We start from the raw sequence: 16989 nt of genomic DNA on the forward strand, positions 1-16989 counted from the left end.
AAATTCTCTAAATCTTTTGAACAATAAAACGATTAAGATATATATTTAAAAAATATTACAAATTACAAATTACAGTTATGTTTCATAAAAGTTTTAAAATTTTCCATTAAAATAAATCGATTTTAATTTATACGATATAAAACAACAGAAAACATTTAAAGAAATTCTTTAGATCTTTTGAACGCTTCCAACAATAACGATTAAGACATTTAAAAAAGAATTACGTAAACATATGTTTCGTGAAAGTTTTAAAATTTTACACGTTAAAATTAGCCGATCAACTTCCCCTTCCCTTGCTTAATTATTCGCTTCGCTTATCCGCATATTTCGAACGTACGTTCAAGTCTTGATTTATTTTTAAAAAAGAATTCTCACCGGTCGTTCAAGCTACCATAAACGATCTCAAAAATCTTTTAATTTCAACATGAGCTTGTCATTGAACAAAATTGGCTTTTTGAAAAATTACGTAATCATTAGGATCTTCTCTCATCATCATATAAGGATATATTATTTTACACGATATATATAACGTATTCTTGATAAAATATAACTGACGTTAAATAATCAACTTGAGAATTATTTATTCCCAAAAAAATTCTAACTAATATTTCAAAACTATATGTAATTTTATATTACATTCTTGTTGTAAGTTATTTAAAAATTATTTATTTAAAGAAAGTAATTTAGAATTACTTATTTTACATATATCAGAATTTAGTAAGTAAAAAAGTTAAGTATTATTGAAAATTTTATGAAATAAAAATCAGAGTATAAATATTAAAGAAAATAAATATTAATATTAATGAATTATGAATTCATAAATTAGGACAACTAAATTATTAAAAATTTTTAATGAATATTAAAAATACTTTTACTTTACTTTTTTTAATATCCATAATAATTTATATAGTTACATATATTAATTAATTAAAAACTTTCATTTCATATACAGTATATTAATATATTTATGGAATTCTTTTGGATAATTCTAAAATAAAATTGATATACAAAAATTTCATCAATTTAGGCTTACTTATTAAATGATAATAAATGATAATAAAAGGAAATTATGCAAGCTTCATTGTTTATGATTTAATAAATCTTTATTACTTATTTTTGTATAATAATTTTTATGTTTGTTCTACATTTCAGAATCGATTCTCTTGTTCCAGTATATTAACATACTATAATATACTAATATTATACTATACATTATTATTGATATAATATTATAAAATATAAAATTGTAATATTATATTAATAATATATACTTGTAACGTATCATATATCAAAATGTTATACATATATATATATATATATATATATAAATCTAAGAAAAATATGTATATATACTTACTTTTTTTCTTAAATTTTTTTCATTTTAAAAGATATTTTATTATATTTAGACAAAACAGATAATCTTTAAAAAAAATGTTACTTTTTTCCAGTTCCATAATAAATTTCCAAACTATATTAACTTGAATCAATAATGGCGATTTATTTGCAACGTAGTTTTTTTTTTCCAACGTGGCCACACGTCGGTTATTGGAGAGAGGAAAAAAACGCACTGGCCGTAATACAAAGTTGCAGAAACTTTTCCGTGAAACGGGACTCGACTATTCTCTAATGGAGGAAAAGTTTTAACAATAGAGTGAAATGTCCCGATAAAGATACATACCCCTTACAGACCAAACATTTTCTTCGAAAGTTTATCGTTACATGTCGGACGAAATAAGCATGAATCGTCGGCGTAATAAGCCATTTCTTCTTGTAATAACCCACGAGGGGGAAGAACGAGTAAAAACGAAGTGAAAGGGGGAAAAGAAGAAAAGGAAACGTGTTAATAACAGGAGGTTGGAATGCGTGGTAGAGATATAAAGGAAGGTATTGTATGTTAAACGTAGTATAGAGATTGTATACACGATGATAATGAAGTCCTTGTGACCCAAAAGGGATGAATAATTTTTGCTCGAGGCTTGTAATTGTGTTACTCGGTCGTAAGATGAATATCATGGTTAGAAAGATGCGCTGTATATGTCGAGAATAAATTTTAGTAAAAGTATAATAATTTCTGTGAATATCATTATAAAATATCATCTCTTCTTTATTTTAATAATAAAATTTCTGATGTTTAATTTTGGGCGGTGTAAAATATTTTTTTAAAAGTATGGTAATTATTCTGAATATTATAATAATATATTATCCTTTTTCTATTTTAATGATAAAAGTTTAAATGTTTAATTTTGGATAATAAAAAATATGTAATTTTAATAAAATTTAAAAATTATAACGTTAATTATGATAATATTACCGTGAATATTATTACAGAATTTTTTCATTATTTTGATAATAAAATTTTCAGAGTTTTAATTTTAGGAAATGAAATTTAAAATTTTAAAATTATGTAGTAATTGCTGAGAATATTTTTTATAAAATATTACTTTTTTCTTATTTTAATAATAATAACTGTTTTTTAATTTCAATTAAAATTATATTCTAAATTTCAATTTCAAATTTTTTTTAAATTTTTAATTTTTATAATTTAGTTTATTAATATTTTATTTTTCGTAACATTTTATCTCTCGATTATTTTTTAATTTCAATGCTTTTATTAATGTAAAGAAAAATTTTACAAGAAAAAGCAATTAAAAATATATAATTTAAAATATATTTTCTTGCAATTACAAAAAATAAAAAAAAATATAAATTGCTCTTAATTAGATATATATTTAAGAATAATTATACTGTTGAATCCAAAAGCATTTTTACATTTGAATTCTTTTTTTTATCTATTATAAGATCATCAAAAAAAAAAAAGAATAACTAAAAAATTAAAATGCAAAATTCAAAAAATATTATAAGAAAAGAATTTTTTATAATTTAATTTAAAAAAATATCAAATATTCAATTTCTACGTTATAAAATAAATTTAAAATTCAAAGAAAAATATTTCACTACAAAATATGTTTAAATTCAAAGTAAAACTATTCCAGTATTCTGTAACATAATGTACTTTAAACTATTCATAGAACGGTACAATCTAAAATTCAAATTATCTTCAAACAAATTTAAAATGACTTTCATATTTTTCTCTACAAAATCATCTGAAATCAAAAAGCGAATAAAAATCAAAATTCATCAAAATTTATCAAATTCATCAAAACGTTAATAATACAACTGTGTAATGGATGATTAAAATTCAACAATTTAAAACATTTTTTATTTAAACGTATTTTATTATATGAATATCAATGTGAAGACATGTCAAACAAAGACGCGATATTCCAATTTACAAGTTCAACATACTATGTTACAAAAGGATCGCAGAAAAGTCCAATTGTTTCCCACGGTCAAGTCTTTTTTCTACCCAGGCAACATTTTAAACTCGTTTCGCACCGTATATTATTGTGTTATTCACATCTTACGTGTTCATATAACACAATCATATAAACAGCTACAAACTCAAGAATCAGTTAATTTTTTTTTATATGGACATTGTAGACATATGTATTATGTATAAGAAAAATGGAAAAAATTAAAATTATATGATTATCTTTTAACAATGTAAAAAACACGCTTTTAATTTTTTAGATTTAATGAAAAATAATTTCTGTAAAATTAACTTTTTAAGTGTCGTAAGAATTTTTAAGTTTTAAATTTTTTTCAGTTTTTAAACATATTTTTAAATATAATATATAATATCTCATATTATAAATTTAATTTCAAAATAAATATCGAAAATATAAGTTAATTATTATTAGGATTAGGAATTTTAACGATTCAGATCGCAATATATAGCTATATAGCTCGATAGTTTTGTACTCTTTTGCGCAATAATTTACTACATAATAATATGAATGAAATTTAAATTAGATTTCTTATAACTTTACAATTTTATATCAAATGGAATAATGATTTACAATTGATAAAATTTCTAAGCTTATTACTATTGCATGACACATTAATACTAATTTATAACTTGTTATTTACAAAATTTCACTAATAATATAACTGTAATATGACCATTATTTAAATTTAATCTAATCTATCTTGCATTTTTCATTATTTTAATTTACTTAATTTTAATTTACACTACGTTTCACTTAGTTTCACACATGAATAGCATCAATTTTTCAGAATTTAACTTTGATTTATTTTGAAAATTAAATCATTTTTAGATAATTCATATGAAAATTTATGCATCACAATGAGTAAGCCAATTTGAAATATCACGAATATTTTTCGAGACACCATATATGTCGACCATCTTTGGCGATAAAACATTCCAACAGAACCATATGCGTTTCTAGCTTGTAGGAATTTATTTCGACCATTTGCTATGTTGTACATTGACAACTTCCAATGAAACCGCAAAAAGCATGTTTTGAACAGTTTTACACGTCGTAAAAATTCATAGGTTCGTTAATTCACTACGCAACACTTCAAAAATATCGTTTGGCGAAACTACTTTTTTCCGATAATGAAATTGAGAAAAAAAACTAAACAACATGATCGATTTATGATTGTTTAAAAAAATTTCTGAAAACTTAATATCGAGAAAATTTAGAAATTAACAGTTTACTGTATATTAATATTATTATGTTTAATATATATATATATATATATATTTAATATTATATTATGTGTAGAAAAGAATTCTATACTTTTAAAAAATTTTAAAAATTAGATTAATTTTAATCATTAAAATATTTTTCATTGATCTTATATGTACTTGATTTTAATTTCATTTGCAAATTAAGAAAGTATCTTTTAATTTAAAATTGAATAGAGTAAAGATTGCGTGGAAAATTTAGAATTTTTTCTTATGATCACGTAAATACATAATCAATAATATACGTTAATATTAATTTATAACTTAATATAATATTTATAATTTTAATTATTATAATGTAATAATAATGTAATAACCAAATAAATAACTGATATTAATTTATTTGAATTATCGAAATAAATATTAAATGATAATAAATAAGAAATGTATCCGATAAACTATTAAAAATTCAAAACAAAAAAATTTAAATCATATAGTCCTTTAACATAAATTTAAAATAATCTGAAAATTAACTTGATTAATTTGAATGAAACTTAAAATATCTAATGTTCAATTGTAGATGATATAAAATTAAAAAACACAATCACTTTTATCATATTATTTACATAAAGATAAATAAAATAAAGGAGAAAAGAAAATGTTTCGTAAACTATCAAATTGTCAAATTTCGAAAAATTTCAATTGTTTTTAAGTGGACAGTCGACAATGATTTAAACAACAATAATGGGGTACAAAGAAATAGTATTTATAGGATCCAAATTGAATCAGGCCAGGTAGAATCGGAGCTGTTTAAATATAATACTCTACGAGAAACCGAGCTCGATCTTTTTAACGCCGAGTTCGCGTACACGTTCGATCGATCACGGTCAGTTTTCTCTTTTATTTAAATTTCATTTGTATCGATTCAATCCGGGATTCGCAGCCATTTTGAACCCACCCGTTTGCCTTTTATCCCTGTGAGAATTTAAAATAAAAGATATTTCTTTCAAAATATTTTGATAATAATCTATTGTGAGAAAGTATATCGGAATATGTATTTTAAGAAAATATTAAACTGGTCGCGTTAAAATAGATGCTTTCTGAGATTAGAGTGACTTATATGAACGTCAAGGACTTCTGGAGTCACGAGAGACCTCCTACTAACGATCATATGGTAGGCTTTTAATGATTTTTTAATAATTATGAGACTATTTAAAAAAATAATTACATTTTTTTCCCTCTCTCTTCGATGAAATTATAAATAACTAAAGTAATATAAATAATATTTCGAATAATATTTATTTCGTAATTATATTAAGTAATATAAATAATATTTAATAATATTTTATTAGTAATATAAATAATATTTCGAATATACTTTAAATATATAAATACGTATATACACGCAAGATTAATAAATTATATAAAAATTAAAGAATTATAAATGTATATTTCACATAAAACTAACTCAATAAATTACACGTATATTATAAAATTAGATTTTTATGTGAAAATTGTAGAGTGTTAAAATTAATCCAAACATGGATAAATTATAAATATACATATATTCGTATGAAAGTTTTTTATTAGTCATAAGTTAATATAATAATACGTAATTTTTAATACAGATTTAAAAATGAAAATAGAATATTAATTAACATAAAATTAATTGAAAGATATAGAACAAAAGTTTCAATCTTTTCCGATTAAACGCATTATTAATACTTTTTTAAAATTCCATAAGAATATTTATTTTGGACACCCGGTATACACAGGATAGAGCCGTACGGCATACAAGCTACGTCCGGCTGCCAGTGACAATACTGTATATTGCTTTTACCCGGCGACTCGCTAGGATGGACGATTTCCACGGCGATTTGCAAGAAGAGTCATTAGGACGACCATCAATCAAATACCAAAATAGTGGATACTACGAACCGTGGAAATCGCTTGCGACAATACGGAGCCATCTCACCCCAATTGCTGAACGCAGACGTGATCAAGGTCAAAGAAGAGTTACGGTTTTGCATGTAAAATAAATGACTATATATGATCCTCGATTTTTGGAATTGAAAAAAAAGAGAAATTCTTTTTAGTGATAAAGAAGAATATATATTTTTCTGGAAACAAACATTTTATTTCAGAAAATATTAAATATTAAACGTCTTATGAGAAAGAATAAATATAGGCTATTTATTTTATCTAAATAGCCATCTCGCCAAATGCTGAACGCAGACGTGATTAAGATCGAAAAAGAGTTACGATTCTACGTGTAGTATACGTGTAATATATATCACTATATTTAGACTTTTTTTGAAAATAATGTTATGATTTATTTTAGAAGATGGAAATATATATATAAGATTTAATCCAATTTATCAAAATATATTGAAATATCACGTAAGGAAAGAATGTTATGGAAAAATATTTTTAAAAAATTTGTTTGATATAAATTAATAGATTATACAATATCATAACTTCTCTATTAGACGAATGCGTCAAATGTCATATGAAGGTTAATTTTAATAGATGTGTCGAGATAATATTTAGATAAAATAAATACATTATTGAATAAGCTTCCAAACTATGTAAAATATGTGTAAAAAAGTAATTAACTTTGTTTGAAAACAAAGTAAGTGAAAACACTTTAAAGAAATAATTATCTTAGATATAAAAGTAATCGAAATAAAAATACTCAAAAAAGATAATATAAAAATAAGTTAATTTTTTTCAAAATATAATATGTGATTATAAATAAATGGAATAGCCTTCACGCTAAAAAAATAAATTAACTTACATGTTTGATTAAGCTTTTTTAAATTTAATTTTTAAACTCTTCTTTAATTATATTTAGATCTGAATTGCAAAAAAGAAAAAAATATATCTATAAAGAAAATACGTTAACAAGAAAATTTAGATTTTATAAATTGTTTTTATAATTTTTCTAATGTAATTTTTATTACTTTTTGATAAATATGTTCTTTTAAAATTTTCATTAAATAAAATTGTTTCGTTATAATTTCCACTAAGTAGAATTTTTAATCTAATCTACAAACTAGAATTTTGTTAGATTACGTTAAATTAATACTTAATATTTTTTTTTTAATTCTTAGATTCCATTATTTTCATAATTTCATAAATTTATAGTACAAATCCAAATATTTGTCTTTCTTAATAAAATTTATGGCTATGAATTTTTATTCTTTATTTTATCACGAATATAAATCTTTTCATCAAACTGCATTGGCATTTTTTGCACAATTATTAATGAAATTTAACAAGTATTAATAAAATTAATAAAATTGCATAGTAAGAAATTTAATAACAATACGAATAATATTTTATAAATAAATTTTATAAATTATACATCAACATGTTTTTATATTACGAATTAAAATATTATGAATTACATTATTAATCATGGTGGCATCAATATCTAAATACTTATGGACTATAAAGAAGAAAAAAAATAGCCAGAAAGATTTCTTATAATATAAACGGATTGATTTACAGTCGTTTCCTCGATTGCAATTTTTATGATTTCCCAACAGTAGAAATCGTTGCGCAACATCAATCCACAAGTTGCAACGAATGAAGAAACGAGGAAAATAAATACTAATCTGATTTGATTTCTTCAGCTTCGTACTTTATAGTTTTCTAGGTCGTCAAGTGCGTATATGTTTTTTCATATTTAAATGAAACTTGAAGTACACGAGTTGAGAAACTAAAATGGATCGCGGCCATGTTTGTTCCTTTGGATGTAACTTTATGGTCGGCAAAGGTTGAAACTTGTTTCACGTATTCCGCGCACATTGTTCAAGTTCAAGTGAATCTCAAAGTTCGTTTCTCACGGATAACAATTCTATAACATTCCTATTCAATTCAATTCTCTAAACTCAATTCTCCCAAACTTCTCGGTCATCATTTAATAAGCTTGATCTATTTTGTATATATATATTACATGCACTCGTGTATAATAATTTTCTCTGAAGAAACGCAACTATTCAATATTTTCTATTCTACAATATATGAATATGGATAGGATTATTTCAATAGACAGTAAATTTAAAAGTATGTATAGCGTTCATTGTTGAAAAAAGATAAACTTTAGAAACTTCCTCAATTATAAATAAATGGTAAGAAATAAGCTAAAGGATAAAACGATAAAAAATACAAAAATAAAATTATGAATCAGATAATAAGAATTTTGTAAAATCATTATGATTTATTTCTTTTCTTTGATAGATTAATATTTATAAGAAATTAAATTATATTATGTATTTATTATGAAAATAATAATTTTCGAAGAATAAACTAATTTTTTTGTAAACAAAAATAAAATATAAAATATTTATTTTACATTTAAAAAAATAGGATATTTTAAAGATAAAATCAAATAATTAAATAAATTAATTTAAATTATTGAAAATCGTCAATACTTCAAAACTAAAAACTTTAATATATTTTTACAATTATGAAAACGATAAAAATATATTATTATTTCAAAACATGTAAAAACATGTAAAATAAGATTAAAATTTAATATTTAAAAATTAAAAAACTTAATTTAAATCGTTTATAACCTAACAATTCAGGATTAAAAAATTTAACAATTTTAAAAACAATTATATGAACAATTATATCAAAATGATAAAAAAGTCCAGAATTTCTAAAGATATTGTAAATCATTTATAATATAATTTATAATAAAAATAATAAGATTTTAATATACTATTTTTTTTATAATTAAAAAATATAAAAATTTGCTTCTATTATTTATTTAATTCTTATTTAAAATTTTCTTTAATAAATAGTTTTCACAATACTTTATGTGTTAATTAAATATATCTTATCATAAAAATTTTTAATTTTATCAACATAACTTTTTTTTCTTTCCGTTCAGATTTCAGATTTTTTAATTAAAAACTATGAGTAGCAATTCATGACATTTCAGATTTTACACTAGGATAAACATATAGCTAATTTTATGAATTACTAATAACCTAATATTAATGATTAAAATTTTTGATTTAAAAAAACGATAAAAAAATAAAACTTTTCATTCATTTAATAACACAAATAAAATAAATATAAATAAAAAGTATTATTTATTTTAACCTACATGATTTACTTAATAAATTAACGTTGATTATTGATTTTTGAAAGAAGAAATAAATAAAAAAATTTTTTATCTAATCTAACCTAAATCTTAGATAACAACAATTCAACTTTGATAGTTAAACTTTTTGATTTAAAGAAAATGATAAAGCAATAAAATTTTCTATTGAATCGATAACGCCAAAGAAATGAAAGAAATCTAACCTAATCTAAATGCTGTTAAAATTAAAATAATGATTCAACTTAAATGATTAAACATCTTGATTCAAAGAAAATGATAAAGCGATAAACTTTTTCGATAATGAAAAAAAAGAATTGAAAAGAAGAACAACAAAATTTGATCGAAATCGATGAAAATCGCTAAGACTGGATTACAATTAGAAGACACGAAAAGACTCCATTAAGCTCGAAGACAAAGTGAAAGAATCCGTGCCCGTGCACTTGGCTCGTTATAATGTAATTAAGCACCGTTTCACTTTCACCGCGTACAAGTTCGAACCCTGTTACAGCAACTTTGTGAACTAACATAAAAGCCGTACAAAAGCGAGGCTAATTAAGAGCACAGACTATCCCGTCTTTTTTTCGACGAATTATACATTAGAGGAATTTGTAATTCGGACACTGACATGGTTGAAATTCTTTGTGATTATCAATTAGGATCTCGTAACCTGTTTTACCGATCGAAATCGTGTAAATGAAATTATTCACAAGTTATTCTAATCGTGTTTTAATTTTAATAAAATAATTAAATTTGATTATGATTAAGGTATAATATTTGATTAAATTTGTTATTATATTGATATATTAATAATTAGTAATATTTGATTAAAATCGAAAAATATATATAATTCAGTTTATAAATTGATTTTTAATATTGAGGATGAAATTATTAAAAAATATATGTAAATAGCTTTGATTGTATAACAATATATATAATATATATAATATAAATTTAATCAAGTTTCATTTCTAATAAAAATAGAATTCTATTTTGTGATAATGACAAAAATATAAAATATTAAAGAAATTAGAATAATGATAATAAAATTTTATTTTTTAATTCTAATTAATGCTAAGAAAAGAAGATATGATGCTTGATTCATTTAACAATAATGATAATATAATTTTCGTTAAAAAAGGAAAAAATGAATATATTTAAATATATTTAAATAATCTTTTAAATATATTATAATAAAATTATTAACATTACCAAAAAATTATATTTGTAATTATTTTAAAAAAGTCATAAAAATTATTTAAATAAAAAAAATAAAAAATTGCAAAATATATATACGATAGAATGTATATTAGAAATTTTTAATAATCTTATTAGAAATATTCCAATCCCTTTTTCAATTTCTATAAATTTTTAGAAATTAATTCATATATATAAAAATTCAAAATTATTAAAAATATTACAAAACGAGATATTTTAAGAAAGAATAAGTGAAAATAATTTATCATATTACATGAGAGAGATTTTCCTAGAAATTCACTGTATTTGAAAAAATTTCTTAAAGGAAATATTTCCTCTCTATTTTTTTTTTTTTTCTATTCATTCATTTCAAAATTATTCATTCATATTCAAATTATGCATCATAAAAAAAATTCATGATATATGTACATACGTGAAATATAATTTTAATCTTATCTATCTGATGCAATGTTTAATAAAAAAATAATGAAACAAGATAAAATATTTTCCCATAAAGTTCTTTTGAAACTAAATAGGCAAAAACTCAAACTTTTCAGCGACAGCGAACTTTTTAGAAACACCAGAATGGTCGCATATAAATTATCACAGTCATATTTTCTCCGGAAATTACTATGAAAATTTATAATCTTTGACTATGACTTGTTCATTATTTACCATTTTCATTTTCATTTCATTCATTTTTATTTTGCATTAAATTCGTATTGAAAATTTTCTATTAAGAATTATATAATCTAAATTAATATAAATTAAACAAATATTTTAATGAAATTGAACGATATATAACAAGTAGGATTCTTAAATAAATATAGATATTAAATTAATTTTAATTTTTTGACTCTCGATGTTATATATTTATAATATAGTATTATAATTAATATTTACTAGACAGATATTTTGGAAAATAAATATTACATTTTAGTATCTATATTATATATCTTTTACAAAAAAAAAATATATTTTTTTATCACAGCTAATAAAAAAATTTTTCTTTAAACATTTAATTTTGAAAAAGTAATAATTTTTTTAATACAGTAAATAAATATAAATTAAACGACATTAATGATATTATATTTATTTATTAAATTTGTTATAATTTATATAATCTATAAAAATTTAAATTGCACATATTTTAAATAAATTACATATAATATCAACTAATGGTTAAAATTAATATCTTGAAACTTGAATTGATATAAATTTAAAATTTAAAATTATTATTCAATTTTGATATTATTATGATTAAATATATTAAATTAATGTATATTACATATTTGTATATAATATATTATAATATATATATTATTATATATTAATATTATATATTATATTATAATATATATATTTCATTTTAACATAATAACTTTATTCTTATAAGTACATTATAAATGTATACATAATAAATCAAATTAATACGTGAATTCAATGACAAGCTTAATATTGTTTTATTTTATTAACTATTCAATTTTTAACAATTAATTTATATCTATTTAACATCAAGTTAATTATTTTGCAATTTTGAGAAAAAAAACGTAATTTCATGAATTAACTCAAATTTATTTATTAAATATATCAATTTATACATTAGATTAATGCATGAATTATTTATATTTAATCATGATCTTATTTGTATATGTAATTATAAATAAGATAATTTATTCAATTTATATATATTAATGGCATATCAAAATCAAATGTAATTTAATATAAAATATCGACTATATAAAACAAATGTTAATGCACACGATTAGAACAACAGTTATGTACTTGGCCGCAAAAGAAAAAGGACGTGCTAGGAATGATTAATGTCCACGTGTTTAAAATTAAAATAAATCATCCTCCTCCATCGTCATTTCGAAAGATCATCATTCTCCACGTCATCTATAAATTTTCTTATCCAACTATGATAGTCACTCTTCTGACAATCATTAATTATATGCATATTTATAGTTAACAATGAAAATATTAAATAAAATAAAATCATCTAATGTTAAATTAAATATTTTAATGATTTAAACAATTTATAATAAAAAATAATAATATTAAAATAAAAAAAATAAGAACATATCACCTTACCTATGCTTTTTTTTATTATACATTTCATATTACAAAATAAATAAATTAATTAAATTATTATAAATTATTCTAATTAAAATTATTGTAATGTTACTATTAAAGAAATTTTTAAGATTGAATAACTCAATTTAAAATTGCTTGCAAAAGTAAAAATTATATTCTTGTTCTCTTTTTATTATATGGATGTTTCATGTTACAAACATGTTAAAAACATTATTATAATACTATATTTAAATTATCCTAATTGAAAGTATCATTAGAAAATAATATAGAAGTTATAGTTTTTATCACATAAATAAATAAAAAAAATGAATAATTAATTTATTCAAAATAAAAATGTTTTTTTTTTAAATAAATCATTCTTTAAATAATATTATAATATTAAAATACGAAGAAATAAAATAAATGAAAAATATAATAAAGATTTCACTTCAATAATTATGTGAAAAGAATTTTATTTCAATAACGTCCAATCTTGTTATTATTGATTTATCAAAGCAATATAATTTAAAATAAAATGACTAAGAAAAGCTAAACAGGCCTAAATAGAAATTGCAATATCACATTAATGCTTCGAGACTGTCATTATGTTAATAGCCTCAATTCCATTTTCATTAAATAGTTTATACATAATGATCAAAGAAATGAGCGAAAAAAAAGAAATCTGTCATGAAAAATATAATATATTTATTACTTTGAAGATAGTAAAAAAAAGTAGTCACTGAGAATAGGCGCCATTTTGCGAGTCCATTGGGAAATAAAATTCCCCTTTTCCATTCTGTGCTCACGATAATAAGCTCAGATAATATTTTCATTTTTTATGAAAATTTTATTCAAAACATTCTTGAACATTTGTAGAAATTTAATCGTGTCTTCTTCAATAATTTTATAAAAAATAATATTTTTATATATTTAAAAAAATTTAATTCCAAAATTTCACATTAATTTTTGTAATACTGAATTTTTCAAAATTTGAATAATTTTTAATGAAAAATTTTTCGTGCTGACAATAAATTATAATAATTTTAATCTTACTCTTCTAGATAATTTTTTAAATTAAATCTTAACTAATATTATTATCAAAAAAATTAGTCAAAATAAGTATCAAAAATAATTTTCTAATAACCAAAATTTTCGAAATTATTTAATTTTTGATTTCAGTAATTTTCTGATAATATAAACTAATCTTGAAATATAAATTAACATTTTGAAAGATACATACATTTTTAATTTATTTAATATATTAATGTTAATAACAGATTATGTTATTAACATTAATATGAAAAATTAAAATTCATTTCATCTACAATAATCTAATATATAAAATATAATTTAAAATAAATGAATATAATTGAAAAACACAAGTACATCAAAATTTGTACGAGTAAGACACACTATTAACTTGTTAATGAAAAATCATATATGATCGCTTTGACACGTTATTTGCGGTAGAACAACGAGAAGCATCGAATGGAGGAACCACCGAGATGATTTTCGAGTTTCCCCTCGAGCACATCACCACGACACATATCGATCGAAGCGGCGAATTTACGGTCGGCTCGTATCTAGCAACGATTCGATGCGGGTGTTAAATGTTAATGGCCGTACTCTGACGCGGTTTCGTGAACGGCGATGATTTTATTCTGGTAATACGGACAATTCTACAGGATCGTGGTTGATTTTATTTTGGATTCTACGATAGAATGATATATTCCATAATCGTTATTTTTTTAATGTTGAAAGTTTTATAATGTATTTGAATAAATAGAAAATAAATTTGAAATTTTTGTAAAAATAATTTAAATTAATAAATATTAATAGATATTAATTTATTTTATTTTGATAATAATATTAGTCAATAATAATAAAATAATAGGATTTGGAAAAATAAAATTTTTATAATTTTGATAATTTTGTGATATTTTGATATTTAAAAAAATAAAAGGATAAGCTAATATTATTTCTATAATTTTTTTAAATTTATAAAGAATTTTAGTTTTATTTTTTTTTTAATTAGATTTTGCGAAAAATTTGAAATTAAATTAAAATAGCATTTAAATTTGTAAATTCTGGAAAAAAATATTATAAGCTACATGAGATAATTAAAATTTTTATAATTTTGATAATTTGATTTTTTGCAATTTTTACAAAAACTATAAAAATATTAATTCTATGGTATATATTTAGAAAATCTATGGCAAAATTAAATTCTAACTTTTAAAAAATATTATAATACTATTAATTAATAGATATATTATTACATTCTAGGCATTTTTTGTTTTTTTTTTGATATTAACTAAAATTTATAATTTTTAAAGATAATTTTAAAAAAAATAATTTGATTTATTATTATATATTATTTATTTATAATAAAATAAATAAATAACATAATTATCATTCTAATTTTTTAAATTTGTGGTATTTTAATTTAAATTTATTCTTAAATATATAAAATATAAAAATCTATAATTATAAACAAAAATATATGAAATTTTATCATTTTCCGTAAAACGAAAAATAAAATAAAATCATCATAACAAAATAATTAATTGATTTTATATGAATAAAACTTCATTGATAAAAATAAATATAGAAATAAAATATAGAATTAAATGATAGAATAATAATTTTAATAAAATTATATTCTCTGTATCATTATTTCTTACATAAAATTATTCAGAAAATTTATTATAATTTTGTATTAATGATTCTACGTTTAGAATAATTTAATTATTAATCTAATTATTTCAACATCCAAAATATAAAATAAAAATTAATATAATCATTGATATAATAATTGATAAACAAAAAATTGAATAATAAAGAATAATTATAAATAAAATTAAATAATACATTAACATTATTTAATAAGAAAAATTATAAATATATAAATATAATACTGTTAACTTCAAATTGATTTTGAACAAATAAAATTCATATTATTAAAGTTATAATCTTTTTAATATAATATTAAATCCATATATATATAAATTTATTCAATTACATTATCATTATAATATAGATGTATTAAGAGATTCATAATTAATCCTATTCTATTATTTCAATTATTACTGTATAATTGCAATGTTGTAATTAAGAACGTATATAACGATAATTACAGATACAATTATAGATATAATAATTAAAGTACAAAAAAGAAATATGAACAAATAAAATAAAATTTATAATATAAAAAAATTCAACTTTCTTATTGGAATTAAAATGATACTAAAAATGATAATTTTTTTTACTAAAAAATATATAATTATTTATTATGTATATTATATTTAAAAATACTTTTCTAGAAATAATAATTGTATCAATAATAAAATCCTTAAAGAAAAAAGATATAAATAAAGATATAAAATCTATAATTTAAATTAATTAAAAAAATAATTAAAAAATTTTGAAATAAATTAGTTAATTAAGTAGTTAATTAAATCAGCATTATTTATTAATATTAATATTATATGAGAAACATAATATAAACAAATTATTTAATAATAACAATTTCTAATAATAATGGTAAACAAATAAATATAATGTAAAATATTCAAAATAATTCAAATAAATAAGAGAAACAAAGTTGTAAAAAAGAAGTAGAACAAAGTTCTATTTATAAAATAAATAACTATTTATTTCTATAATTAAAAGTGTCCAACTATAAATTATGTTAAAGAAATTTTAATTCTAGCTTTTTAAGCTTTTAAATTTACTTTGAATGTATTAAAAAAAAATTAAATTATATCAAATACAAAATAAAAAAACTATAATAAAAAGAAATTGATATTTATATTAAAATAAATAAATAAATAAAAATAAATAAAATAATTAAAAAAATAAATATATATACAAATCTTTTCTTTAAAATTACATTTACATTATTTATTTTCTATTAATGCTTATACAATTAACTCCTTAATGTTTATTTATATATAACTGTTTATTTAATTTTGTAATTGATCTCTGTATAAAAATTGCAATAAATTATATCAATATATGTAGCTTATAATAAACATATCATCTTAAA

At 19.9% G+C, this 16989-nt stretch overlaps 2 protein-coding genes across 2 annotated transcripts in view; one reads left to right on the top strand and one right to left on the bottom strand.

Annotated features, from left to right (window-relative positions):
• Nucleotides 1-16989, bottom strand: part of LOC108000773 (uncharacterized) — a 69824-nt gene that overhangs the window by 38715 nt on the left and 14120 nt on the right. The window lies entirely within an intron of this gene.
• On the top strand, nucleotides 5397-6735 carry LOC108000774 (uncharacterized). Its single transcript, XM_017061378.3, has 2 exons — nucleotides 5397-5726; nucleotides 6328-6735. The coding sequence occupies exons 1-2, from the start codon at nucleotides 5646-5648 to the stop codon at nucleotides 6589-6591; spliced, it is 345 nt and encodes a 114-aa protein (XP_016916867.1). The 5' UTR covers nucleotides 5397-5645; the 3' UTR covers nucleotides 6592-6735.

The sequence above is a fragment of the Apis cerana genome, linkage group LG15 (genome assembly GCF_029169275.1).
Source record: "Apis cerana isolate GH-2021 linkage group LG15, AcerK_1.0, whole genome shotgun sequence".
Lineage (NCBI taxonomy): Eukaryota > Metazoa > Arthropoda > Insecta > Hymenoptera > Apidae > Apis > Apis cerana.